Source organism: Osmia bicornis, chromosome 12 (assembly GCF_907164935.1).
Source record: "Osmia bicornis bicornis chromosome 12, iOsmBic2.1, whole genome shotgun sequence".
Taxonomy (NCBI): domain Eukaryota; kingdom Metazoa; phylum Arthropoda; class Insecta; order Hymenoptera; family Megachilidae; genus Osmia; species Osmia bicornis.
Window position 1 is genome coordinate 1,798,278 of NC_060227.1, and position 27,387 is coordinate 1,825,664.

The 27,387-nt window shown below is 37.3% G+C and overlaps 4 protein-coding genes across 4 annotated transcripts; 2 read left to right on the plus strand and 2 right to left on the minus strand.

Annotated features, from left to right (window-relative positions):
• Window positions 1-37: 37 nt before the first annotated feature.
• On the minus strand, window positions 38-21,586 carry LOC114880634 (mitoguardin). The gene is made up of 9 exons (XM_029196869.2): window positions 21,256-21,586; window positions 20,905-21,055; window positions 20,659-20,802; window positions 2,189-2,376; window positions 1,557-1,688; window positions 1,098-1,210; window positions 846-1,014; window positions 507-740; window positions 38-424 (listed from the first exon to the last, which is right to left on the minus strand). The coding sequence occupies exons 1-9, from the start codon at window positions 21,346-21,348 to the stop codon at window positions 107-109; spliced, it is 1,542 nt and encodes a 513-aa protein (XP_029052702.1). The 5' UTR covers window positions 21,349-21,586; the 3' UTR covers window positions 38-106.
• Window positions 4,963-20,392, plus strand: LOC114880636 (protein unzipped). The gene is made up of 5 exons (XM_029196872.2): window positions 4,963-5,220; window positions 16,600-16,798; window positions 17,014-17,399; window positions 17,510-17,844; window positions 17,918-20,392. Exons 2-5 carry the CDS (start codon window positions 16,600-16,602, stop codon window positions 18,414-18,416), a joined length of 1,419 nt encoding a protein of 472 aa, XP_029052705.1. The 5' UTR covers window positions 4,963-5,220; the 3' UTR covers window positions 18,417-20,392.
• A 313-nt stretch (window positions 21,587-21,899) lies between the features above and the next one.
• On the minus strand, window positions 21,900-25,095 carry LOC114880644 (SWI/SNF-related matrix-associated actin-dependent regulator of chromatin subfamily A-like protein 1). Its single transcript, XM_046288131.1, has 12 exons — window positions 25,003-25,095; window positions 24,461-24,880; window positions 24,275-24,390; window positions 24,096-24,205; window positions 23,890-24,024; window positions 23,639-23,816; window positions 23,410-23,573; window positions 23,182-23,346; window positions 22,965-23,126; window positions 22,785-22,892; window positions 22,545-22,719; window positions 21,900-22,475 (listed from the first exon to the last, which is right to left on the minus strand). The coding sequence occupies exons 2-12, from the start codon at window positions 24,876-24,878 to the stop codon at window positions 22,062-22,064; spliced, it is 2,145 nt and encodes a 714-aa protein (XP_046144087.1). The 5' UTR covers window positions 24,879-24,880; window positions 25,003-25,095; the 3' UTR covers window positions 21,900-22,061.
• On the plus strand, window positions 25,059-27,324 carry LOC114880638 (serine/threonine-protein phosphatase 2A activator-like). The gene is made up of 9 exons (XM_029196874.2): window positions 25,059-25,310; window positions 25,718-25,774; window positions 25,845-25,930; window positions 26,003-26,206; window positions 26,265-26,482; window positions 26,551-26,675; window positions 26,744-26,844; window positions 26,914-27,021; window positions 27,088-27,324. The coding sequence occupies exons 2-9, from the start codon at window positions 25,732-25,734 to the stop codon at window positions 27,223-27,225; spliced, it is 1,023 nt and encodes a 340-aa protein (XP_029052707.1). The 5' UTR covers window positions 25,059-25,310; window positions 25,718-25,731; the 3' UTR covers window positions 27,226-27,324.
• Window positions 27,325-27,387: the final 63 nt, after the last annotated feature.

The following is a 27,387-nucleotide window of genomic DNA, read 5'->3' on the forward strand; positions in this document are numbered from 1 at the left end:
GCTGATTTAGCTATAATTCTAAATCTATCAATGAGCGTCGTTTACCATCGCCTCGTTTATTTAACTACATTAATATTATGAATATATTACTGTGGTATTCGTTTAATTAGCAACCTTCTAAAGAAAGCCTTTGATTTATATTTTCAACTCTTATCTTCATTTCCCTGAGTAGATCTTCGGCAAGGTTATCAACAGTGGTGTACCTTACTTTAAAGAAATTAAATATATCTACAAGGAATTCAATAACCTGATCTCTAAAATATTGACAAGTAGAATGTAGACTTCCTTCGGGACCTAAGAAACCCCACACTAGCACCGGGGAAATTTGTTCAGAAATTGAATAAAAGTGGGACAAAAAGCCTTTATCATATTTTAACATCCGTCTTTTACCCACGATCATTGTCCAAACTGCAGTCCCGATTGCCTTGAATACAATTCATAAAAATATTAGTAAAGAAATCAAATTACAAGACTATTATCATTATCATACCTATTTTCATACTTACAGTCTCACGAAAACTGGCTGATATCCACCTATTCTGTAAAATAGCTCTAATCGAAGAGGACGGCTTTTCAACTTCTTCGAATGCATCCAACAAAATGAAATCGATAAGAACATCATAGAAATTCATACACTTAACGCCTCTTGCAGTTAATTCCTCTTCCATGACACTATGATTACTTGATTCTTGTAGAAACTCCAACATCCTTTCATAATGTATTAAATAATCCTTTGGATCCTAATATTAGGGATCATTCGTTAATTATCTATTACATGCTATTCTATGATACATACACTAATTCCATTCTTTTTTTGTACAAGTAATTATATATGTTGTGTATACCCTGTCTGCATACATGATCAAATCGCTAATAACTTGTCGGCCTATGTCTGCAATCCATGCTGACGCAGACGGTATAGTGAACAATTTTGTATACGCTTGTCTCAAACAATAAACTTTTGCTAGATATTCAACATCCGAACCGCATCTAACCAGTTCTGTATGTAATCGCCTGTAATTAATATAAATTACAGTAGGTGACTCTTGTTATATCATCGCGTAAATAAAACAATACTAGTCCATGTAAATTCTTACCTACAAGGAATACCTATGTCTTCGTGTTGCTTAAGCGCAGCATGGTACAGTCTTTGCTTTTCGAAATGAGGAAATAGCTCGGAGAATTCTTCGAATTCGCGTAAATCAGCTACCTGGGTAAATAAAAATATTAATTAATATTTAATATACTAAAAGTAATTTTAACAGAGTTGGGACACAATATAGCAATTAAAAGTAGAAAACCCGAGTTGTAATTTACAGAACACAAATTCAAAGCTCGCGCGATAGCGTTATTCCGATTACAATCATAGACTTAACATGTTAATTTATGATTTTATTTTATATAAACACTCACAGTGACCACTGTGATCGGCTTGCAAAGAATGGTCAAAATTGATAATCTAGTTTTTGAGTTAAAAAGTCACCAAAAAATCCCTATCAGTCGTTTAAAAGCAAAGCTTCGCTCCAATTAAATATTTTTACAATCTGCTATTTTACCCCATCACGCGCAGACTCGAATGATTCAGGTGAAGATGCAGCATCCGCCTTCTCTTTGCCGGATATCCGGGTGGCTATGTTCGAAGGTTTATCTATGCTTTCTTCGCTTTCATTGCGGAATAACACCGAATGCTGTAATTAAAATTGTTGAATGTTAATATACAGATTATTAATATTCATATTTTTTACTCATAAAAAAGTACATTTATCAATGGACGGAAACGCGAGCACGTACATCGAGCTACTCATATTCAATTGTGAGAGCATTTTATACGCTTAGATTCGAATGACCGCAGTCGCAGTGCCGTGAACTTCCTATGTAATAGTTCCTCCTTGCGTCAGGTCAAGTGACTCATTGCGCTAATTACACGCGGCCAGTTATCATTTAAATTGGATTAATTCCTGCACTTTTTTTGAAAAAGCAATTGATGAGTGGAGCAGAATGGAATGACACTGAGTGACGTAGAAAAGATTTCAGGGGAACGAATTCAAATTCGAATGCACAAAAGCGCGGGAAAATTTTTAAGATAAATTAACGCGTATTCGCTTTAAAGAAAAAAATAGCATACCTTGATAAATTAATTATTGATAAATTGCATACGCTTCGATAATTAAAGAAAAAGATAGCTTACTTGATCGATAAAGAGAAGTTCTGCGTGACTCTGGATCTGATAACCCAAGTCGAGGAGTTCCTGGACATCGTGCGTAAATGCCGCATCCGCCTTAGACGGTAATGCGAGCGTATCATTATTGAGTGAAGAGCTGAACGCCGTAAGAGCATCCTCCCAACAATAGAGCGCTTTTTCCAGGGCCTCCAATCCTGTGAAACGTTTTACATTTGTCAATTTTCATTCTCCTCCGACGTGTAACGTTACAAACGACGAATTTCAACTCGTTTAATTCGTTTTCGCTAAATTGTACGTAGGCACACGGTTAAAGTAAAAGGGGAAAAACGTAGAGTAGGTTAATCGAATAATTTCCATATTCGTTGCCGCTCACGCGATATCGCGTGATCGACAGTGACCAGTGGCAAACGGACGCGTTAATTACTTATTTATAATACTAAATAGCAAAATAAGAAAAAAACTTTGCGACCATAAAAGTACCAAATGGATTAATATTTTCAAGGGAATCGGTGGATTAATTCGATTCACCAGGTTCTCGGAAACTCGTGTACTGCTTCTTTAACGATACAAATACGGTTTTCTCGGTTTGCCGACGTCGTCAATGGAATATCTGTGTTCTCAATCTTGAACACGTATATGGATTTAACTGTATCTATGATCTTTATTGCATCTCCATTCTTTTTGCGTCTCGTTATTAACAGAGAATACTGTTATTTCTACGATTAGTACGTACAAAGGAAAAAAAAAATCAAAGCAATGGTAAATCTTTAAATCTCGAGTAAGGTAAGCTGCCATTGCTTTGTGACATAAAATACCATTGTTATTCAAAACGAAAATTTCTTATTCGTCTCTTCCTTTAACGCAACCTTTCAACTCCAACCGTACGGTTCTCCGTTGATTATGTATCACAAGGACTTGTTACCAGAGACTTGTGCAGTTACAATCGTAGAATATATAGAAAGGGATCTAAACGCTTTCACTTTCCTCTCAATTTAGGCACCACTCGAAGCGTGCACACCTCTGGAGGTTCTCGTTTGTATATGGAACCGAATCGCTAAAGCTTTCTACATAGGATAACTGTTTCTGGCCAGTTTTTTTCAGTGGAGAATGAGAAATATTGATTCGACATTTCAAAACCCGAAATTCTGACCTTTCCATCGGCACACGTTCGACGATAATTATTTTTTATTACAAAATTCAAAACTTTCCAGGTAATTAAACTAAAGGTGTAATAGGATTCGAGTGTAGGCGGAATGGGTTTCGGGATGATGTTCTCAGACAACCAGGAAATATGCCTTGATGGAAAGCTCAGACGACGAATGTCGCGACTTTGGTACTTGGCACTCGGACAAGAGGGCAAAGGTGTTAGGTTCAACGACTGATTTTCCAACGGCAGAAGATTTACAAATGAGAGACCCTGTTGGCCGGCGTGTCAGACCAGTCAGCAAAGAGTCGAGGGGTTGAGAGCGCCTACTTAACGTTGTCACACTGTCGCAGGATTTAAATTCCGAGTCGGTGACGGCATTCTGCGTATTCAACGTTTTGTCACTTGTAATCGTCGTATACGCGAAATTCGTCAGGGCGGAAATCGAGCGGGCCGTATCAATTAAGAAGGATATCCATTTCCTAAAGGTGCGTCCATTATCGTCGATCTGTGACCAGAATAAACTTACTTTGTACCTACGTCAATGCTTCTCTATAATGTCCATTATATATCGGCACCGACATAAATATGCATAGATTTATTAATTTACCGACAACATCAAGAAGAGTAGACTAAAGTAGCTACGATCTCTGTTAATATATTCGGCAAGATGCACGTAACCCCTACAAGGTGCAAAAACGAATGGACCCTCTTCTTTTCAATCGGTATTTTGATTTTTATTTCAACTGCCGCTGCATAGAGGGGATGCACAAAGAAAAAAAAAATATGCGCAACAGAGGGAGCAAAGTTGGGGTGTTTCCCAGGAACGTACCTACACTACGATGAATCGAATACATTGATATAAACTTAATACAAAATAATATACTTAGATACTAACGGAACAACTTAGGGAAATACAATTATGTATACAGTTAACAATCCGTGTCGAACAGTATGGTGTATTTTAATTAGTCGCTTATAACGAAATATCGAACTTAAAAACATTGAAATAATAAAGAAGATACATGTACAATTTCTTAAAATTCAAATTCAATCGCTGTCATTTAGTTACGAACGCTTCGATAGTAATTTATATATCGAAAGGATGAGATAACCTAGAAAGTGTAACGCGAACCGTGTCATTCAACTCGTGATCGTAGTGTTCTTTATTTAACGAAGAAGAGATTTTATGGGAGAGTGTTTCGCGTCGACGTGCCACCGTTTATATCGAAATTCTTGCATCCCCTATTAAAGAAAAGATACCCCAAAGTATCCAGCACTGCGATGCTGCCGGATGGTTGGCGTCAATAATACCAAAGTGACGTAATCCTTTTCGAGGTTGGTTATTGGAGGATGTGTCATCCAATGGGGAGGGGTCGATACGGCAGCTGGGAGGCGCGCGCGTTCTCAAAGTGTGTTCCAGGCACGCGTTGCGGCATCGCGGTTCGGCGCGCTGCTAGTGCGCTGATGGAAACCACGACGTCGTACGTTCGAGAGAGAGTGGTATTACTTTTCTATGTTAGGAAGAGGGAGATCGAATGAAAGCAATACGAGAGAAACGAGGATCGCGAGAGAGTGAGCGCGCAGAAGAAGAAGGGAGGGTGGGACACATTGAGTCCTCGCGCTGGCGTCAGTTATTCGGCTTGCCGCTTACTTGGCGGGTGTAGTGCGCTCTTGTTACTTACGAGGATCGTATCGTACTAACGGGGGACGTTGACACGCGACATTTAGAAACGTAAAAAAATAATAGGGGAAAACTGATTTTGTAACACACGTTCTGGCTACCGCGGTTACAGAATAATACACAACGGACGACACCTAGTGCCCAGACCGCGTAATCCCGGTCCCATTGATGCCAGTATTTGGACGCTCGCATTATTAAGATAATGCAATAGTAAGTACGATTGTTTCCTTCTTTACGATTTATTCGACACACCTTCCGGCTGTTTTACGGGCGGGTTGAGGAAAAAAGTCACTAGTTTACCCCAGTGGTTTCACTTATCAATGGGACTGCACACTTTAGAGACAACTATGTATCGATATAACCTTTCGAATATGAGAAACAAACATTCAGTAACATAAAAAACAATTAATAATATTTCACCAGGCTGTTCAATGAGTTTGAACTATAGGAAGAGGGAAAGCTTAGAATTCTACATTTCAAAATATCACGTTATTCCTGGTAGGATCTAGTTATACGAGAGGCAGGAAACGTCGAGGCATATACCGTTTCATGTTCTTCCATTTCTTTTTTTTTTCTTTTTTTTTATTGATCCACTGGAACTGTTTGAGATCAGGTATACTTTGTGTATAGGTCAAGTTCAGGGGTCAGTACATCGTACCCGTTGGATCTTGAATAAAAGTGAATGCCGTAAATGTAGCAATAGCACCGCACCGGCAGATCGATGGAGGTGCCTGGTGCGCTGGTGAACTTGGAAATTTCCCTAGCACACGCGCACTTCCTGCACCCATGATATTTGCGTATCCGTTAGACAGCATTTACCCTGGTCACACGAGGAGCTATTTTACTTTCATTTTAAACCTTAAAGCACGACATGCGACAATTACAGTGTCTTCGACGTGTTAAGCCTAGAGATTACACGATGGATACACGAACGTGGATGATCGTAAGCGTTCTAGATGCAACTTCCGCGTGATCAGAGTAGATATTAACGTAAATAGAATTCAAAGGATATAATTGAACTAATACAGAACCATCTAGAGAAACGGAACTTGAAGCGTATTTCCTTCTGGATTATTGATCGCCTGGCACTGGGGTTGATTTTAAAAAGAAAATGAAAAATGTTAACGTTTCTTGGGGAAGTTTATGTTACATCTATAAATTAATGTGGATATGTCCTAGTGACTTTGTTCGTCTTCGTTTTCAAGATATGGAAAGTGGTATCGATATAAACCACAAATGGTCAGGCGCGTTCCAGTTACTCAACTTTTCCTTAATTATCTGTTAACACACTGATATAGTGTTTTTATTTAAATACACTTTCAATTTCGAACTCCAAATTGTTCAACTTGAACATTCTGGATATTTCCACGAATTACCCGCATTCAACACCCACATCTCACTTTTTACCGTGAAAAGTGGATGATATCGTTCGATAAACAACGTGACCTCGTAAACGATACGAGAGTTAACACACGTGGATAATTGAATGGTTAAGTTAATGAAGATGCAGAGCGTAGAATGTTGAAAGAAACATAATCGCGTTCAGAGGATAAGGCACGCCCGATAAACAACACCGTAATTACACGTGCAACGTCGATGCTCTTTTATTAACAAACCGTGTCAGGCAACACCGTTTGATTATTGAAATTTATCAGAACGATAATTGAATGTTATGAAAGCCTGTAAGGTGACCTGGCAAATGAAAGGAAAATGAATATTTAATAAAAAAATATTTGAGACAGAAGAAAACCTAAGAAAGGTGAAACTTTCGCATCGACTGAACGAATGATGGACAGAAGGGGAGGAAAAAATTATTAATAAACCAAGTGACACCTTTCTAATCAATCATGTAGCTAGAACGTAGACGAGCTGTCGATGCATGCAAATTCCACGGGTAACTAGATACATGACATGATCGTGTCAGTTATTAGGTAATAGTGGATCCCCTGTCGAGGATGCTTCGACCCTGATGAGGCTAATAAAAGTGACATCATTATCGCTCGCCGCAACGAGCTTTTAACCTACGTAGCTCACTCTGATTTTCATAATCTGGTTCACATCGTCATGGTGCCTATGCACCATTAGTAGCAACCTCCCCTTATAACCAACGAATCATTTTTTTAACAGGTGGCATTCACTGTGGGAGCCATTGGTGCCACAAATTTAATAATTCTTAGGTTAACATTAAAAAAATGAAAGATCTGACGAGATAAGCATTAGAATGAGGGTGGAAGATGTACACTCGCGATCAAATCAGGCTTTAGCAAGGAAAATAGGGTCCCAGCTTACCACCCTTACTCCTAGGTTCCCCTAGGGAAAATGCCAATGTGGCACGAGGGGCCTCCTTTATATAGGCCCGTCGCGGCCCGCCCCTCGCGCATCAACTTTTACGCGGGAAAATTTGAATGCACGTTTAATTCGTTATTCGCACTTTTCAATTAAATACTATATTTTATAACATAGAATAATGAAAAATTATAACCTTTTCTTCAAAATATTAATATCTTCCCGAGGGTAGCTTGATTTGAACGCGAGTGTACCTCCCACTTGGAGTTTGTCTCCGTAAAGTAGACCAATGGAGGTCACATTATATGGCCACGTCAGCTGCGAACATCTTCTGTATCTCGATAAAATCGAGGTTCAGTGCCTAGCACTCTATCCTTATGGTAGTTGCATAAAGGACTTATCAGACGCCATTGGGTATCTTGTTCCATATGTTGAAAGATTTCAATCTCTGTGATCGTATTTAGAATTATTTAGCACTGGTCCTGAGAGAATTCTTCCGTACTGACTTCAGAAGACTTTTAGAAAAAGTTTCAAATTGAAATTCCTTTCAATTCCAACGACGGTACCAATGGGTACTTGAATTCATTGAGATCATCATGGTATTAAAACTATTTTGAACGTCACCCTCGTAGGCGTGATCGGCACAAGGGCTCTCATACGCGGTGGAAACAATTCCAACGGGGAATTGTCGAGTATCTTGGAAAGTAGCGTAAGGTCGTCGCGGAAATACCGACAATGCGGCAGTGGTTGTTGGCAATTATTCATAGAAGCGATACGAGGACGAGCGTGTTTATAGCTGGTTAATCCTTCGCGCCAATTCTGATCGATGACAAAGGATCATCCTTCGAATCGAAGCTAACGGAGAAAGCTATCGAATCGTTCTAGCGGTTTTGTTTTTACGATGGGATATAGAAGATACTTTTTTACAAATTGCAACCAGCTGAATCATCGCGAGACGATTCGCGAAGGAACGTCAGCATAGGTAACAGAGAAAGGAACACAGGATCAACACCGTTATACCCAGGAGTAAATGTTCTACGTCGTTTCCTGAACGGCCTTTGGATCTCGTTCCTATTTCTTTTTTTTTTATCCAACACTTTCACGAACGATGACGAAGGAGAATGGTCTTTTCATAACGCGCATAAACTGAAAGAATGCTACAGATCTTTCTTGGGATAAAATAATTTCTCTATTGTAGAATTGCTAAATTATTGCTAATGGAGATTTACTTTGGACGATTTATCAATGTTGCTTCAAACTGATAAGATTTATTATCTTGAGGATACAAGATACACCGAAGAATCATTCAGAGACGTTACTGCGCTACTTAATAATTTTCCAAGAAAAATAATTAAATCCAAAGAGGCCGAGTGTCAGAAAACATGAGCGTTTAAGGAGTTCAAGGAGCATGAATTTCAATCTCTCGAATGAAGAGTTAAACAGAAAGTCCATGAATCCGAAGGTGGAGGACGTGGATTAAATCACGTCCGAAATAAACCGTCGAGGAATTAACTACGAAGCTTTCAAACATCGGAGTTAATTATTCGAGCGGATTTGCATACGAAAGAAAAACATTCATGAAGCTTTCGAATCGATAACAGACGGACCGATGAAAAAAAAAAAGGGGATATTATGTATAAAGAAGATGAAGCACAATTTTATACACGATTATTCTCTATAGCCGGTGGTCACGATTGATAACAGGGGACTAGTCCGATGGGTGGCTCTTAAATTTTCAATGCACTCACGGGCAATCGAGCGACGGAAATGAGTTTAACAATGACTGCAGAGAGAGACGATCCGGTTGCATAGACGCCCTTGACAATGATAAATAGATACTGCAGCCGGTGTTGTACACTCGCGGTCAAATCAGGCTTCCCCAAGAAAAATGGCGATGTCCTGGATTCCCGCCCTACCCCGTTGACATCTCCGGGGAGAATGACGGTGCAGCGAAATGGGCCTCCTATATATAGGAGCCTGGCCCAATCGCGCGGGCGTTAACGTTTACGCGGGAAAATTTGAATTGATTACACTAATCGAATACTGCAAAATTACTAATTTTCTAATTGAAATTAGTATCTATTAGAATAGATAAAAATAAGACGAAGCGTGTGAATAAAAATTAGTTATTAGTGATAATTAGAAATTCAATAAGTATTACTACATACGTCTATTTTCAACGCGTTAATTATGAAAATATTATTCCTGCGGAACGAGCTAATGGAAAAGTAATTTTCCGAGTGGCTAAGATTTTACAGAAATTAAACCTCCAGTTATTGATCGTTCGCAGAATTGCATTCGATCTCAGGGAAACGAATGATCCCACGGGAACAAGGATACAACCGGGTCGCCTTAGAAACGCGAAAGCTGAATCAATATCGAAATTCATCCATGAAAGTTAACTATCGATAACAAATATCAGGAATGGGCATATTGAAAAGTTGATTGCATCGACATAAGGCAATTAAGAATCAGCTCGCAGCTGAACATGAATCATTGAGTATCCGATGATTAATTTAAAATTCATCGAAAGATGCCCAGAGTACTAATAGTAAACACAGAAGAAGAAGAAAAAAAGTTCACCTTGAGGATGTATGCAAATAAATCTAAACCGGTGTAAAGACGGAGAACCCGATGTAACTTACGCGATACTTGCGACACCGGTTTTTTGGCCTAAGAGAACGGCAATTCTTCTTTTTTTCTCACGTTACATCATACACTCTGAGAATATTTTATTGCTCGAGCTGTCGACAATCGCGGAACGACTTAAGCACTAAGGTCGAACCGCGCCGTTTCCACGAATCGTAGTTTCCTTGACCCGAAAATCTTGGAACGAGTATACGCGATTCCTTGGAAAGTTACCATAATTCCCAGTGGATCGTCATGGATAGCGTCATTTATTAACCCCTGTCCCGCGTCTACTAGAGGATTCGTTAGACACCCGATTAGTTATGAATCATTAGCCTAAGACCCCTCGCTATTAGATGGCTTCCAGGGCCGGCCCTGAGATTTCGGGGGTCCGAGGCGAGCTCCAAAAAAGGGCCCCTTGACATAAAAAGAAGTAACTCAAATAAAATTTCTAAAATTACCGTTAAAGCTCGTATCGATTAATATTCAAGTAAACATTACTCTTCCTGGACCTTGGGGGGCCCTAGCCGGTTGCCTAGGCCCAGGGCCGGCCCTGATGCCTTCTTAGTTTAACTCTCTTCAATTTCTTATATTCCACATCCTTGCCTCTTCCGGTACGCCTAAGGGCAAGGAAGGGTTGGCAGAATCCTCAACGGATATGCGCGCGAAATTTCCAGTAGGGCACCCGCGTGCCCGACGATCTATTCCCGTAACTTTACCCACGTGCTACTTTGTATTTCGACCGACCGTGTCCGAAAACTTTGTAAAACGTTCCGATTCTCGTGGCTATGTATCGTTTTCATTTCTGCGCGGTACTTTTGGTCGCCAACGGCACTCGACAAAGGTAAAGAAATAAAAGCCCAGCTTCTTTTGTTCCATTGTCGGTTGTTCATAACAGACGCGTGCAACCAACAACGAGACGCAGCGGGGGTAGCTGAGGTGTCTCTTCGTGACGTTTGCTTTGTTGCCCGCCAGAATTTACTTCTTCCTCGTCATTAACGTAGTCTGAAGGACTTGTCGCTTTTTTTTTTCCCCCCACCGGCTGAGGGTTACGTGTACAACCCGGGGCTAAGAAGCGGCCAAGTATCAACGAGTGCGTTCTCTCCTCCGTGTGGATTGCTTCAGGGACGCGGGGGTGTTATCATGGTAACGCTGATAGCGTGACCGTGGGGAAAGTCGATACCTTACTCATTTCGTATTCCCGTCGCAAGGGCATGCCCTATCTTATTGCTCTACCAAACAACAACCTCTGGTTTACTCTACTTTTTCTTTCCTGCCTAGGACACGAACCAATTTTTCTCTCACGGAATTGTGCCATACGTAATTCCTACGTTATACAATAAATAATAACGCGAAAATGCGGAAGTGACCAATACGCGACACCGTCCCGAGTGTCAACTAGCGCGTCGGGTAATGATGGGAAATTTCAGTAATTTTTCTATCATACCAACGATTTTCTCACGCGATGAAAATTGTTTAATCTTCGCGAAATCGAGGCTAAGTTCATTTATTGTACGCGTGTTTGGTAGCGACTGATCTGATGAAAATTGATCTGATTATTATTTACCCACGGGGCTAGAATTGTAATGCTCGTTCTTCGGGGAACACGGTTCCGATTCTTTTCAAGATTTGTGAATGAACTTTAGAAAGTCTCAAATTCAGCCAAGTTAAACGGTCTCACGGTAGAATTTATCAAAGCATTCGAAAGAGCATGTTTGCTCTTGAAATACCATCGCTCAAGGTGTTGGACAACTTTTCTGGGCATACGATAAAATATCAAACGGACCCGTTCAAAGATAGGGGTTGACACCAAAGAAGGAATATACCGAACGGTATCGTTTGTCGTTGCATAAACGCATGGGGACCGTAATCTATTTATCAGTGCATATGTGCCCTCGAGACTGGCTCCCTTTCATGCGCAATCGACCGATACTCGTTCCTTTTACGTTTCCAAAGGTCTCAAATATCCGCACGAACACGGCTTTTACCTCCGTCTAAAACGCGACCTTCGATGCTCGAATCGTATTCGTAACCCATTATGAATTTACGTGAACGAGAAAGTAGCTGAGTTCAACCTAGGGACTCCTAGGGATTCGAATTCGGGCCTAGGAATTTCTGAGTTTGAGAATTCACAGCTAGGGATCCCTAGACACTTATCTGCGAATTCAGAGCTAGGGATCCCTAGACACTTATCTGCGAATTCAGAGCTAGGGATCCCTAGACACTTATCTGCGAATTCAGAGCTAGGGATCCCTAGACACTTATCTGCGCAACAACGTCTTTTTATATCCGAGAATCAGAGGCGCGTCATGGAATCAAGAATAACGACGAGAAACTATTAGTAATTCAATTAAAACGAGTTGATTCCAGGATGGCATTCTCACGTCGAGATATTCAAAGAGATAGAAACGACGAGCCACGAATAATGCCGTAATGGATTGCGTGAACGCGTTTGCGAAGGCACGCGATAGCAGTAAACCGAGATGCAAAGCTCGGTTGTCGTAGGTAATGGTGTTGTAAACTGAGAACACGGGAACGCGAATCTGTGATCTCTCGTTATCTGGTCCAAATGAAATTTCGAAACGGTGATTCATAACAAACATCAATTTTTATTCTATTTTAGTACACGCCAGGAATTACTCCGAGGTTCGTCGTTTTAATGGTTAAAGTGTACGTAAACATAGTAAATTGGAAGTCACGGTTTCAATTCAAGAAGAAAACATGATATCATCGTCTTTCTTAAAATTTTTCAACTACGTGGACAAATATATGACTCAGTGAGAGCCTTGATTCAGCTTGAAACGAAATAACGACCAACCAGGGATATACTTTCTCTAAAATTACAGCTCCAGAGGTTTCCGTAGCTAATTCAGCGTGAAAGTCAATTATCTAATTTCATTGGTAACGTTTCGCCATGGGATACATCAATATGTTTCGCAGAATTTTCCTGCCTGGAGAAAGGTTTTTTTAATTGGAACAGAGTATCCATTTGATAATTATACTTGATTACTGCAATTATAGAGTACCGTAGACAAGGTTGTTTTCAGTGTACCAGTCGTGTGTTAAAAATGCAAATACCAGTGTGGAATTCTAGGAATTCCTAAGGGTAGAAATTGGGAGCTAGGAATTCTCTAGGGTTCAAACTTGAGCCTAGGAATTCCCTAGGGTTCAAACTCGGACTTAGGAATTTCTTAGGACCCAAATTCGAATCTAGGAATTCCCTAGGGTTCAAACTCGGACTTGGGAATTTCTTAGGACCCAAATTCGGATCTAGGAATTCCCTGGGGTTCAAACTCGGAGTTAGAAATTTCTTAGGACCCAAATTCGGATCTAGGAATTCCCTAGGGTTCAAACTCGGAGTTAGAAATTTCTTAGGACCCAAATTGGGAGCTAGGAATTCTCTAGGGTTCAAACTTGAGCCTAGGAATTCCCTAGGGTTCAAACTCGGACTTAGGAATTTCTTAGGACCCAAATTCGAATCTAGGAATTCCCTAGGATTCAAACTCGGACCTAGGAATTTCTTAGGACCCAAATTCAAATCTAGAAATTCCTAAAGGTCCAACTTCGAACCTAACTACACACCAGCCTCGAATTGTCTACAGATCGTAAGATATAATCAGTCTCCATCCGGGCATGTGCCTTCGGGTATGTACCTCGACAAAGATCTCAATTAAATAAACTCTCCGGTATGCTCGGCTCAAATAAAAGTTCCGTATAGTTAAGGTCAGTAGGTCGGCGTCGTATCAAATGAAATATACGAATCCAGTCTGACCGAATTACAGCAAGGACGCGGGTAGTCGTGTTAATAATGCATGCGGCACACGTAAGTGTCCATCTTTGTCCGTTTACCCTTTCGCCTGTAAATCATGTCGTCGTTTGATGCATCATAGGGTTGCGACCACGTTTCCCTCTCTTCTATCAATTTTTCTTTCAATTACACACGCGACTCGATTTCCTTTGATGTACCGCGGACTGATATTGAATCGCATGGCCGCAGCCAGTCTATATCCACGAAAACCACACAACGAACGATCCTTTTTTCATCGTCGAATCGAGACTTCGTGAAAATTACCCTCTGAATAGAACGGTGAATTGACTTGAAATTCAAGTGGGATTGAAAAGGAGGATTGTGTGTATTATTATCGAGTTGCAGACGCGAAGATTGTGAAAAGATGCTTAAAGAATTTATAAGTTTCTTCTCTTTGGATTCTTTGTGTATTTGGAGATGGTACTTTTAATTGATCGCTTTTGTGAGGACTAATAAAGGTCTGGGGATTGATCCGATTATCTGTAGAAACTTAAGATCGTTTCATTTGATCAATGTATTAATCTGAATAATTAGAGATCAAGTTTCTGGGTAACATCTATCTTCTTCCAAACCACACCCGGTGAGTCCAACTAAAACTCTCTTAAAAAGGAACTTTAAACGGAAGGTGTTAAATAGTTGACAAAGTGTAAAGAAACGTGCAGAAAAAAGCGTCGGTGATTCGGTAAGGTGTTAAACGGTCTCGGCTCACTTACATCACGGCCAATTTACGCTCTCGTCACGTTGAATCGCGTGGAAGCCGGAAAATTATGTAACCGAGATTCCACGATAGCCACGATTCGCCAGTAAAAAAAAAGCAACAGGGATCTGCACCAAGGGGGAAAAATAGTCTCGGAATGCTCGTCACGGAAAGCAGACGGAATCCGTTCCTCATGAATATTAATTTCGCCGACCTCGAGCAGGAAAAAAGGACGACACGGTCGCGAAACTGCTGGCCGACAACATTATCAACGACTTCTATATATTGATGTACAGGCAACAATTAATATGATGTTATTATCAACAACACGTTCATAATCAAATAAGATGCCGAGGGTTAAATAGTTTATACCATTCTCCAGGAAAAATGGTGACGAGTCGTTGAATGTTTTCGTATCCCAAGTGAACCAAAGGATTTGTGAAACAACAGGCTAGGGGATTCTATTGCCAGTCATTCAACGTGCTCGACCAACCATCACCGATTCTAGCGTTCCACCTAGAACAGACAATGCGATATCTCCTGCATCGAACCCTTTTTTCCTCGTTTTTCGATCACTATAGGAACAATACCGACATCCGATGAGAACGGAAACGTTTCATCACCTCAAACGATTCAGTTCAGATCCCGTGCAACGCACTCGTTAAGGATCATCCTATTTTAAATAATTAAATTCTCAGGGAATCGAGGAAAAGTTCGGATAAATTGTTCCATTTCAATGGAATATTTTAAGTCCGAGGAAAATAAATTTCTTCAGTGAGATTGATCCTGGTCCCGGTCCAGAATCAGCTGGAACGGCAAACAGATGCTCTTTTGTCCCCAGGGATAGAGCGTTACCCTTTTGTTCAGCTTTTTACGCAATGGGACAAAGAATGGGCGCTTCTTTGTGATCTCTTTCACCCGCCCAAAAGTGGATTACCCACGAACTTCGTCATTTGGAACTAGCCCTAAAGGCAAACTGCATTCTTTTCGCTTTTCAAGCAAAAGTTACCTTTTCATTTTTATCCTTTCAACCCTTCGCTATCAAACATCTCAAAAATAATTTAATCCAAATGAATTAAAAAAAAAAAGCTAGAAACCTAGAAATTATGCAATCTACCTTTGATTCGTGCTCGATTTAAAGTGCAACCGAGCGGAATCCTCGGATGAAGAGCAAAAAGGAAACGCAGTGGGGCACCAACGTTATAAAATAAGTGTATTATCACGTAAACGGATATGCCACGGAACCGTTACAGTAACTTGTATTGAAGATATACCGGGTACTGGAGCTAACTGGCGCGTTCGCATTTCCACGGGATCGTTTCCACTAAAACATTAAAACTTCCCAGACCCGAGAAAGATTTACTCTTACGTCTTATCAAGCTAAGATTACAAAAATCATTAATCGTTAATGTATCGAAAGAAAAATCTACCCGGTAAGGTTTTATGCATTCAACGACCGAATATGTCTAAATGTTTTTTCTCTAACGTTAACTTGACAGAAACAAGAAACCGTTTTCGATGCTATCGGATGAAAAAGTCTCGCTCGTTGCATCGGCGAGTTGTGTTTCGTTTCGCCTGCATTAACTGAAGCGAAAACACACGAGAGTCAGAGAGAAGCAAGGTAGAGCACGAGATCCAGTTATACTCGGGCTGTGTTAAAGATACGCTCTGTAAGCAGAAACATAATCGCAAAGAGGAGAGATACTACTGTTACAAAAGTTAAGGTCGCTACAACACGGCAAAATCAAAACGTTACATAATCATTCTATCTATTCACTTCCTATAACTATATTACAGATTTTTCAAAAAACCAAAAAAAACTGCACCTTTTTCTTTCTTCTCCGTCCATTATGCGCTTCAGGATCTATTAGAGCAGAACAACGCTGCAAGGCATTAAGAATATTAGTACAATTATTTTCTTCTGAAAATTTTTTTAAATTTCTAAAAAATACAAGTTTAACAGGAAAGAATAAAAATGAAGATACTCAACGTTCTCCACAGAAAGCGGAGAAGAAGCTGTATCCGAGTGTCTCGGGTTACCTCCTCTAATTAGCCAGCCGGTATCGTAATAACGATCTCGTTAGAGTGTCTCCTCTCCGTTTACCACGTTCAACCCTTTTTACACTGAATTTCAGCCAAACGTTTAAGGAATATTTCTTTCGAATTCCAGATGTGTTGTCAAAGGATCTACCTTTCCGTGGGACTGTTCGGTGTCCTACTGTTATCGAGCAACGCTGACAACAGCGTACATATTCTATCGAAGTACCAGCAATTGGTGACATCGACCACCCTCAACTGGCTACCTCGCGCCCACTATGATTCATCGAGGGAGATAGTGATCGGTGGTTTCGAGATCGAAGAAGCAGAAGGTAAAATCGCAAAAGTAAAAGAAAGAAAACGACAAAGAACGTCTCCATCGCACCTGTAAACTCCCCTCAAGCTCGTGTCTCTCGCTAATTGCTGTCTCGTCGAGACACCAAAGATTCCTAGTCCACGTTTCCGCTTGCCTGCACGAAAATATAATTGTTCGGTCGCGATAATAACAGTCTGGGAGACACTTTTCTTTCTTTTTTTCTCTCTCCAGACGACTCGTACAACAATCAAGCGGAGAAGTCGGAAAGAAAGAGACCCCTGTTCGTATGTCGGGTGCTGCACAACACGGTTTTGGTGGCTGGAAGCCAGAGAGGCGACGAGAAACGATGCACCGTGACGATTCACGGTAGCGTGCAGTCGTACGACAAATACGAGCTGTTGGAGAACGTCGACAATGCGGCCCGCGTCAACTGGGAACACTGGGACAAATACAAGTCAGCCCCTATCGGCGCGGTGGCTGCGGAAAAGATGTTCGTCGCCCGACACGCGGTTCACAATGGCAAAGAAACATCCCCGGACGCGACGACGCGGTACACCCATTATATAGGAACCCTCAATTCGAACGACAATTTCGCGACCATCAGCTACGTGAGGGACGTGAGTAATTGTTTCTCTGCGTGCAACGTTTCCCTTCTTCAAGAGTAACCCTTTCTTTTGGGGGGAGGATCTGTTTCTCGAAAGGACCTAACATTTTTATTTTATCTTAGGACGGCACCGAGGGGTCGGCAAAATCCGGTGACGTTCTGGTGGAAACGGAACCGATATACTACGACCTAAATCGAGTGAAATTGAATTGGCCTAAAAAGCGTGTGATCAAACGCACCGCCCGTGTACTGGGCGAGGCGATAATCGCGAATACAGGAGAGGAGGCTGCGAACGTGGCCCAAGCTTTCGGGTACGCTTACAAGTACTCGGTGTACTGGGGTCAAGGACACGCTATTCTGAAAGGTCTAAATACCTCGATCACCCTGACGAATGGGACCACTTTGCCGAAGATCGTATGGGGCACTATGGAGACCACCAATCGTACGGACGTGTACACGTAAGTGTAGATGAATGAAGAAATTTCTATGTTCTATATGTATATACCATTCTAATTTGATTATTTGAAACAGGGTAGAGATATTCTTGAAACCCGGCACAGGACTGAATGTTACTTTGAAGGCGAATTATACTGATATGGAGGTACCATATTCTGGGACACTGATATCTCATTACGAAGATGGTGAAACTAAATCAAGAGTAATAAGTGGGATACGCAGAGAAGAGACTATGTTTGATGTCACACCAGAATTTGGATCCATCTACTTCCTGGGTAATTACAGTCTAGTTCCTACCACTACCGTGCCGCCCACTACAGAAGCAACGAGTACCACCCCGTTGCCATCGACTGTGATCAAGGATATTCATAAACAGGACATGGATAACGAGGATCACGATGAAAACATGATAATAGCACCGAAAAAGTCGGATATGTCCAACATGCAAAGCGACGACGGTGGACCGTTATCGTTGAAGAATAAGGTAGAAGTTTCTCATTCTGGAAGCTGTTCGTTCAGACTGAACGCTATGTTTATACTTTCGTTAACGATGATCGTTCATAGAATCACGTGAAAACATCTATGAGAGATTACCATATTTCCCAACGTTGCAATAGTAATATATTCGTAGTACAGTGAAAGGTTATTAACATACATACATACACATTCTCACACATACATACACAGAAACACAGTTGAAAAAAGAAAAAAAAAGAAAAAAAAAGACAACCAAACATGAGATGTTGCTGTAATTTCGTACATAGCGACTATGGCACGAAATAAAAGCCTCCTTGATTAAATTGCTGATTGTCAGATCGCAGTATCAGCACTGACATATGCTTGCCTTTCGAATAAACAGAACTTGATATTTAATACGTACGTTCGTACCGTGTATATTAGGTATCAAGTTTTCTTTTAATGCAAATTTATATATACAAATATATATATACATGAAATATATATATATACACGTTTAGGATAGTAAAGGATGAGAGAAAAGAATACCTTAACGATGAGCTAGACTCATGAGAATGTTAAGTACAAGCGATTGCAGCCAATGTGTATGTTAACAGGAGTAATTTGTTAACATTACCTCTATATTGTTGAATAACTGAGTGTAACTAATGACATTCCGTCTTTACTAATTCCGCTGTGAATCGATTTTCCAGCTAAAACTATTTTATGCCTTTGCAAAGTGTAATTTCTAGACCTTCTAGAAGAATTTAAAAAGCTTAAAAAAAAAAAAAGAAAAAAAAGGGAAAGAAACGATACATTCTTTGAGAATCGTGTTCAGAGAGTTAGAATTTACTGCAGGTATTATCTCGGGCAAACTAGCTTATAATGAGAAAGAGTCAAATGAAAATGAAAACGAGGGAAAAAGATGCGCGAGTTAATGCAGTTACAATATATATATTTTTGAGATTGCAGTATAATTTTAGAAAAGTGTAAGATTTATAAAGGTGTAGCGAGTAAGATTATGTAGAATACAGGTGGATGGGTACAGATATTTTCTTCTAAACTAATTGTAATATCACAACAGCAGTGACTTAGATATCAAGACTTTGAATGGTACAGGAAAGACTCATTATTTCTAAATTATTAATATTTCTGACTGCCGAGAATGATTTGAATTCTAGTAATGTATGTACCCATCTATCTCTGATGTAAAGTGATAGGGTTTGGAGATTCCTAGAAGATAACTGTTAATGGAAATTGTAATGGTAAAGGAATGCATTATTTTAATTTGTATAGATATGTTAATAATTTATGAGATACATTTCTTTGATAAGCAAAAGAGAAATATGGACTTATTGAATTTCGTGCTTGATTTAAATATATTTTAGTTCAATGCACAAGGAAGAAAATAGTATTGTCATATATTCTTAGGATTCCAGTAATATTTTCTTGCAAATTTATATATGTATATAGTGTATTTCTATATTATTATTATTATTAGATGTAATTGTTATCAAATTATTTAATCATTTATAGTTTCTCCTGATGGTATTAATCGTAATATTTTATTACAATTGTAATATCAATGAAAATAATGTGAAAGATTCATTTTAAACAGATGTCCATGGGTTTCTAATATGTAGTATTTATCAAAGTAAGCCTAATCACAACATTGTGATATTCAGTAAAATTTTATGTAGAATATACAAGAATGTGACATATTCTGTTAAATAATTTGTTAATTGTCATAGAAAGCAATAATTTGTTGCAAGATTGGGACATGCGAGTTTTAGAATGATGTGCGTTTAAATGAAACAGAAGAAAAAAGTAGGTAGAAAATGCAAGATATAACGTTTAATACTGTGAGCAATATTTTCTCATTGTGAATAAAGTGATGTAATGGATGTAGCCCCCAAATAACTGAATAGTACGTTTATCCAAGATAAAATTAATGAAAGAAATGAAAGATATAGGAAATCTATATATTTGGAAAAAGAAATTACTGCTTATTTTTTAGTTGCTTCTTCATATTACTGTATGCCTTTGAAAAAGTGTTAATAAAAATTCAAATGCAAAAAACTACATTTAACAGTATCCAGGACTACCTTTGATTTTTACAACTACAACTTTCATTCTGTAGATATATTATTTATGTATAATCTATCATGCTGTACATTATCATGTAAATATAAATGCTATATATACATATGCAAGCATGTGCGTATTTATACCTGCATCTATCGTATACTCATTATGTTCAAAAATACATATTTATATTGTATCATTTTAAAATTTTAGTAACAAGTGTATTGACATTATATAGTTTCTATTATAAAAATTGTAAGAAATATATGACTCACCAAGAACCCCATACTGTTGTGGAGTAAGTCTTGCATCACCATCTGGACCTCCAGGCACAGAGGATATAAGCGACGCACGATCGCTTATGTGACTCCTACTGCTGGCTTCGCTTCTTCTTGCCCATGATACTTGTGACAATGCATCTATATTAATTAAATATATTTGTTAGAAAATACTGTAAATATTACACCTTCTAATAAATCGTTATTTTATGCTTAATACTAGTTACATTATTTTCAAATTACCAAAATTAGAATTCTTTGCGCTTGTAAATCTTTGTTTTATATCTCTCAAAGGTCTTCTGGAAGGAGCAAGAGGATGTCTTCTTCGTCTTTTTAAAAACTGTGCTAATCCTCCTAATATCAATGATCCTCCAGTAAGACATATAATAAAAATCTATGAAAGAAAAGCAAAAGATATTGAATATTATTATTACACAATAAGTATTACATAAAATTTTTGTACAATTACGGTTTTAAATTATTTATAATGATAAGATAATTAAAAAATACGCGGCAATAATTTTTAAATATTATGTAATATTACAATTATCGAATGAAAATGTATTTATTCTAACCTCTAAATGGGATACTTGCTTTTTGAGTTCTGGATAAATTTATCGATGGCAGTGAAATTATGTAACGTTTATACAATGTGACTAAAAATTGGTGTGCATTAGAAATAGACATCGTAAACTACCTTCGTTACAAACAATATAAACGAAGATTTGAACGCGGTTCAAACCAAAGACCAAACATTAGTTTCGGAAGGAACACTGCCAAAGCTAATTCGTTTGTGCGGTAAATATTCAAAGTACAGCCTGCTGCTATATTCATACAAGATGTGCAATACCCAGAGATTCAAGTTTAGTCGCGTGTTTATTACATCATTGTTCCATTGTAAATACAAGTTAAAAAACATGGGGCCAATGAAATTAACGGATATATTATTCGTTTAACGAGAGAACATACCTGTTTCGCGCAGTTCAGAAAGGCCCTTTCCTCTTATTTCTAACTTCATGGTCATATACTCGGTGGGCAAAAATAACTAAATACAGAAAACAAGCGTCGACGTCGGAGGTCCAAAGTATACTGAATATAAGATCACCATATATATGCTCCTTGCCGCCACGCGCTTGCGCAGACGAAGCATGATCGAATTTTAATTTTTCAAAACTGAATTAAACAAAAGTTTGTATGTCTCATATTTTCATCCAAGTATAAATAAAAAATTATTCAAATAAGTTACTGAAATGTTTCCTTTTTTATTCTACTACTTGGCTACTTTATTAGTAGCGATTGTAACATACAAAATATTGTTCAAAAAATAAATGTTTTATTTATCAAATATTCATTCATATACTCCTCACAATGTTAACAACCTATCATACAAAAATAATGCTTTATTCTATATTATCCCAATTACTGAAGTCAAAGTCCTCTTCACTGAACTCCAGTAATTCTTTAAAGTCTTGCGATGCTATAGAAGAACAACTTTCTAGTGTCTGTTGGACTGTATTTTCGTTGTTTTCATTTTCATTATTTTGTACTATCTCGTCATCAATTGAGAAATCGAACTGACTACTGTCCATAAAGGAATCTAACGTTTTTTGTTTTGTACTTAATGTTTGTTTTGTTACATCAATGTCTTTAAGAGAAAAATCTTGGTCAAGTCCAACTTCGTTTAACACATTCATCTTTTTTTGAATTAATGGCCATAAATAATCATCTGCAGTATGTTTGGCAACCAAATACTGTATCACAACATTCTCATTCTGACCAATTCTATGTACTCTGTCCTCTGCTTGACATAAAACCTGCAACAAAATATACAATGAACACAACTATAAATAATTATTATTTTCCAAAATACGAGTAATATATACTCCGGGATTCCAAAACAGCTCTGCAAAAACCACGAGTTGCGCAGCTGTTAAAGTAATGCCTGTGTTAGCGGCTGTAATTGATAAAATTGCAACTAAGTAATCATCGCAGCTTTGAAACTTATCAACTTGATATTTTCTACGTTCAGGATTTGTTTTCCCATCGATTCTAATATATCTGCAATAAAGTTGAACATAAATGAACAGTACATCTTTGGTCGTTACTGTTAAAAATACAATTACTTTATGTCCATGGACTCGGCAACTTCTGAGATAGCATCTAAAACATTTTGGTGATGAGCAAATATAATACACTTCTGTTTGCTTTTCAACAGCTTGACAATATAATCACTAAAAAATTATTCCGCTTTAAAAAAAATATATTATTTGCAAATATGATGTTTTAATAGAGAGACAGTATACCAAATAGCTTTCTGCTTAGCATAACTACATTCGTTATAATACTGTAAAAGAGTATTATGCCTTTCTACCCCTCTTAAAGTATTCCGTTCCAATTTTGCGGATATTTCTTTCATTTCTTTGGTAGAGTTTTTTATTAAGTCTGGATCTAATACAATCACTTCCCTACAATTTGAAGACTATAAAAAACATTTACATTCAAAATAACATGATTTCTTACCTCTTTTTTGTTGGTAATTCACGTAATACTTCACTTTTTAATCTTCGAATTACGCATGTGTGTTTTAATAATAGTTGCAATTCTTGCATATTTGATGACCCTGTAAAATCCCAACCGAATCCTTTCTTTTCTCCCGCACAGTACCGAATTCCGTAATCCTGATAACTATGTAAGAATCAATTTCTTAGTTATTATGTAATATAACACTTAATTATTGGTTTACAATACCTCATGAAATTTGGCCTTATAAGATTTATCTGAGAATATAGCTCTATAGGTCGTGATAATGCCGGTGTTCCGGAAAGTAAAATAACGTTGCATGCTTGTGAAACTACACGTTGTGCAGCCTTAAATCTAGCAGTCTTAACACTTTTTAAAGCGTGAGATTCGTCCTGTATACAAATTCAAAAATTCAAAAATTCTGCTTAATATGAATGTGCAATCTTATAATATGTACCAAAATGACGAAGCCAAATGTTTGTCGTTCAAATGCGTTCACAGCTCGTACTAAGAGATCATAAGTTGTAATAACAATTTTGCTGTTGGTCATAAAATCTTTCATACTTGAAAATTGATGAACATACTGGGCAGGAACAGATGGTAAAAACCTATATATAGCATCTGCCCATTGATATCTAAATTTCGAAAATTGTCTTTAATGTACGTGGTTATAATAAAATGTATTTCATTTTAAACAGTGATAGTAACCTGACTGAAGATGGTACAACAATAAGAAGAGGCCAATTCCTTTTAAAGTAATGGGCAATACCCAGTGCTTGAATGGTTTTCCCTAAACCCATATCATCAGCAATCATGCAACGACCGTTTTTAGAAATCCCATAGCTGAAAAAAGAAACATATCTTAAGTTTTGCAATAATGAAATAAAAATATTAAGTAATTAATAAAATTCTACCATATTCCTTTACGTTGAAAGGGCATCAAACTTGCCAATAATTGAGGATCAATTCTTGATAAGTCAATATTCTCATCAGTACTCTCTGAACTGGTATATTTTTTGAATAACTAAAATAAAAATAGTTTACAATATAAAAGTTAATTAGTAGTAACATTTAAATGTAATTTAAATTTTACCTCAATAACTAATTTTGGCAATCCTACTATTTGTACATCAGATTTGAAATTAATCACTTTCTCCATTAGTGTTTCATAATCTTTCAAATGAAAATTCCAAGTTTTGGCTTTCATATCTGAAAAAGATAACAAGTTATATTTATTTAATGTCAAATTAAAAACATAACAAGTATTTTGATATATTACCATACGATCTGCTTGGAATTGTTTTTAAAGTCTCTATAAGTGGAGGAAAATATGACGATGTTTCTAAAGTAAATCTATCATCGCTTATCATGTAACAGTTTCCTGTGATACGTGACTTTTGACCAAAGAATTTCTGTGTGGACATTGGATTGAAACGTTCCTTTTGTTTATTAAATTTTGGAGTATTTGAATGATACGCAAATTTTGATTTGACTTGAGCATCCTTTGCTTCGTAATGTTCAAAAGGTTTAACTGTATTCGTTGACTTATTTTGATCGAATATAGCATGGTTATTAGCAGGAGAAATACTGTTTCTGCTGACAGTAGAGTTAAATGAAGTATTCTTTACTTGAGCTTGTTTTTTACGTTGTAAAGCCAATAAACGTTTTTGTTCTATTTCTTCTTGAGAGTAATTCATAGCTGTAATTTAATTAAAAATTCCATTTTTAAATGTAAATAGAATAGTAACATAAATATAATTATTTTTAGATACCAACGGTAAAATAAAAAATGTGTGTAATAAATAATTTATTTTTACAAACCTAATGCGTATTTTTCATAAATAAAATAGTGCGCATTTGATGTTATATTAAGAATACTAATTAATACTGATTATATTTCGTTGCTCATTCTTTTTCTTTCATAATTTAAGTCAATTTACGTTAAATAATAACAGTAATACTTATTGTTAGTTTGTATGTACAAAATCCATAAACAAGTGTGACATCGTACACACGCAGTCTGATGCACAACGACGTTATCACTCTAATACATACAAAAAATACGCACGTATTAGTATTTAATATCTAGGGAAAAGTATTTTACGATACTAAACCCTACCTATCACCAGGTATATTTATTTATACTTCAGTAACATTTGATTATTAATAAAAACGTGGTTTATTTGTTAAATTAGAAAAATGACGTATGCGCAACCTCCACAATTTAATCGCAGTTTTTACGATTGAAAATTTCTAATTTTTGTATTTAAGTTTCTATCGTTACTAAGTTTTTTCGTAACTTTCATAACAAGAATTAATTATTAAAGAGCATTTTTAATTATTGCACTGTTTGATTTTTATAATTTGAATAGTTACGACATTTTAATGGTTTTGTGGATTTTTTGAATAATTCAATCTTCAGTAATAGATGTAGTTCAAATGTTTTGTAACATTGTCCTTGTACGTTATATTATTTAAGCACACCCTCTTATTTTCTTAAAAACAATCTAAATTATTTGTATTTCATAAATAATAGCCAAAATATATACCATGTCAACGTCGAATGAACCTGCTAGGAAAGGACCAGTATCACGTACGTATAATACGTAAATTATAAAAATGTTTAATTATGATGATAAAATAATTATTTTGAAATATTTCAGCTGAAAATCATGAATTTGTTGTTCCACAAAAATTCGTTAAAACACCGCATGATATGGCAGTCTGGGGAAAATCAGAAGCATATTTTGTAAGTATTATATTAATTACAATACTTGATACTCTTAGTATTTACAAAATTGTAACAGAAGTACTTTTGTAGGAATACCTAGGATTTATATTAGCTTTAAACCAGGCAGTTCAAGGAAAAGCTTTAAATGTTGAATGCCAGCCAAGTCCTATAATAGATAATATTATCCAAATGCTTAACGAGTTTGATGCATGGATAACAGAGATACCTCCAACTGAACAACCTCAGCGATTTGGTAACAAATCGTTTAGAATATGGCATGAAAGACTGCAACAGGTAAATATTTCTTGTTTCTATAAATACCTCTAAAGTTTATTAATTTAGTATATTTCAGAATGGAGTGGAAGAATTGCAAAAAGTATTACCACAGAAATTGTATAGAGCAGTTCCAGAGATAGTTGAATATTTGTATGAAGGTTTTGGTAATCCAACGCGTATAGATTATGGTACAGGACATGAAATGGCATTTCTGATGTTTCTGTGCTGTATGTTTAAAATTGGTGCTTTCAAACAGGAGGATAAAGTTGCTGTAGTTGTAAAAATATTTAATAGGTAGTATATTTTTCATTTAATATAAATAGCATTTTATTTGTAAACTGAAGTAAATTTTCTTTCTGTAGATACCTCGAATTAGTTCGCCGATTACAGTTAACTTATAGAATGGAACCAGCAGGTAGTCATGGTGTCTGGAGTTTGGATGACTACCAGTTTGTTCCTTTCATATGGGGGAGTGCTCAGTTGATTGGTATTTTTATATTTCTATTCACATTGTGGTAATTACAAAACAAAATATAAAAACAATAAATGTTTCAGGTCATTCTCGTATAGAACCTCGCCATTTTGTTGATCAGGATATCGTTGATGCATTCAGTAAACAATATATATTTCTTGGTTGCATTCAGTTCATTTCAAAGGTTTATATGAATACATACATATATTCATATAAGTACGGTTTTGTTTTTAATGTAATAATATTGTTTTAGGTGAAGACAGGTCCATTTGCTGAACATTCTAATCAGTTATGGAATGTCAGTGCAGTGTCTTCATGGTCCAAGGTGAACAGTGGTCTCATTAAAATGTACAAAGCTGAGGTACAAACTAATATTAAACCTATTTTAATAACGTGCTATATAATAATTTAAATATTCATACATTAGGTTTTAGCAAAATTTCCTGTCATTCAGCATGTCCTGTTTGGTTCTCTATTACCGATTAAGCAAGCTTTTGCATCACCCGTTGGAAAAGGACCTCGTAAAGATGATTCCGAACAACCATCACCACCGACTCCTCAGTAACGATACCACACTAATGAGCTTTACATTTGTTAATGTAGATTGTAATTCAGTATTTATAATAAACTTGTACACTGCGATTGTATGCTATTAGATTTTAAATTATGTTTTTTTGCAAATAACAAATAAGTTGCAACTTATAGACAATATAGAAAGCAATGAAAA

Excerpts from the sequence above, each read along its gene's own strand:
- LOC114880636 (XM_029196872.2), top strand. The coding sequence starts at position 16,600 with ATGTGTTGTCAAAGGATCTACCTTTCCGTGGGACTGTTCGGTGTCCTA. Across the intron at positions 16,799-17,013 it reads CGAGATCGAAGAAGCAGAAG|ACGACTCGTACAACAATCAA; the intron begins GTAAAATCGCAA and ends TTCTCTCTCCAG. Across the intron at positions 17,845-17,917 it reads AATCGTACGGACGTGTACAC|GGTAGAGATATTCTTGAAAC; the intron begins GTAAGTGTAGAT and ends TATTTGAAACAG.
- LOC114880634 (XM_029196869.2), bottom strand. The coding sequence starts at position 21,348 with ATGTCTATTTCTAATGCACACCAATTTTTAGTCACATTGTATAAACGT. Across the intron at positions 1,015-1,097 it reads GACATAGGTATTCCTTGTAG|GCGATTACATACAGAACTGG; the intron begins GTAAGAATTTAC and ends TATTAATTACAG. Across the intron at positions 741-845 it reads TGATCATGTATGCAGACAGG|GATCCAAAGGATTATTTAAT; the intron begins GTATACACAACA and ends CCCTAATATTAG.
- LOC114880644 (XM_046288131.1), bottom strand. The coding sequence starts at position 24,878 with ATGAATTACTCTCAAGAAGAAATAGAACAAAAACGTTTATTGGCTTTA. Across the intron at positions 24,025-24,095 it reads TTTCAACGTAAAGGAATATG|CTATGGGATTTCTAAAAACG; the intron begins GTAGAATTTTAT and ends TTCTTTTTTCAG. Across the intron at positions 23,127-23,181 it reads GAATTACCAACAAAAAAGAG|GGAAGTGATTGTATTAGATC; the intron begins GTAAGAAATCAT and ends TTCAAATTGTAG.
- LOC114880638 (XM_029196874.2), top strand. The coding sequence starts at position 25,732 with ATGTCAACGTCGAATGAACCTGCTAGGAAAGGACCAGTATCAC. Across the intron at positions 25,931-26,002 it reads GAAAATCAGAAGCATATTTT|GAATACCTAGGATTTATATT; the intron begins GTAAGTATTATA and ends GTACTTTTGTAG. Across the intron at positions 26,483-26,550 it reads GTTGTAAAAATATTTAATAG|ATACCTCGAATTAGTTCGCC; the intron begins GTAGTATATTTT and ends TTCTTTCTGTAG.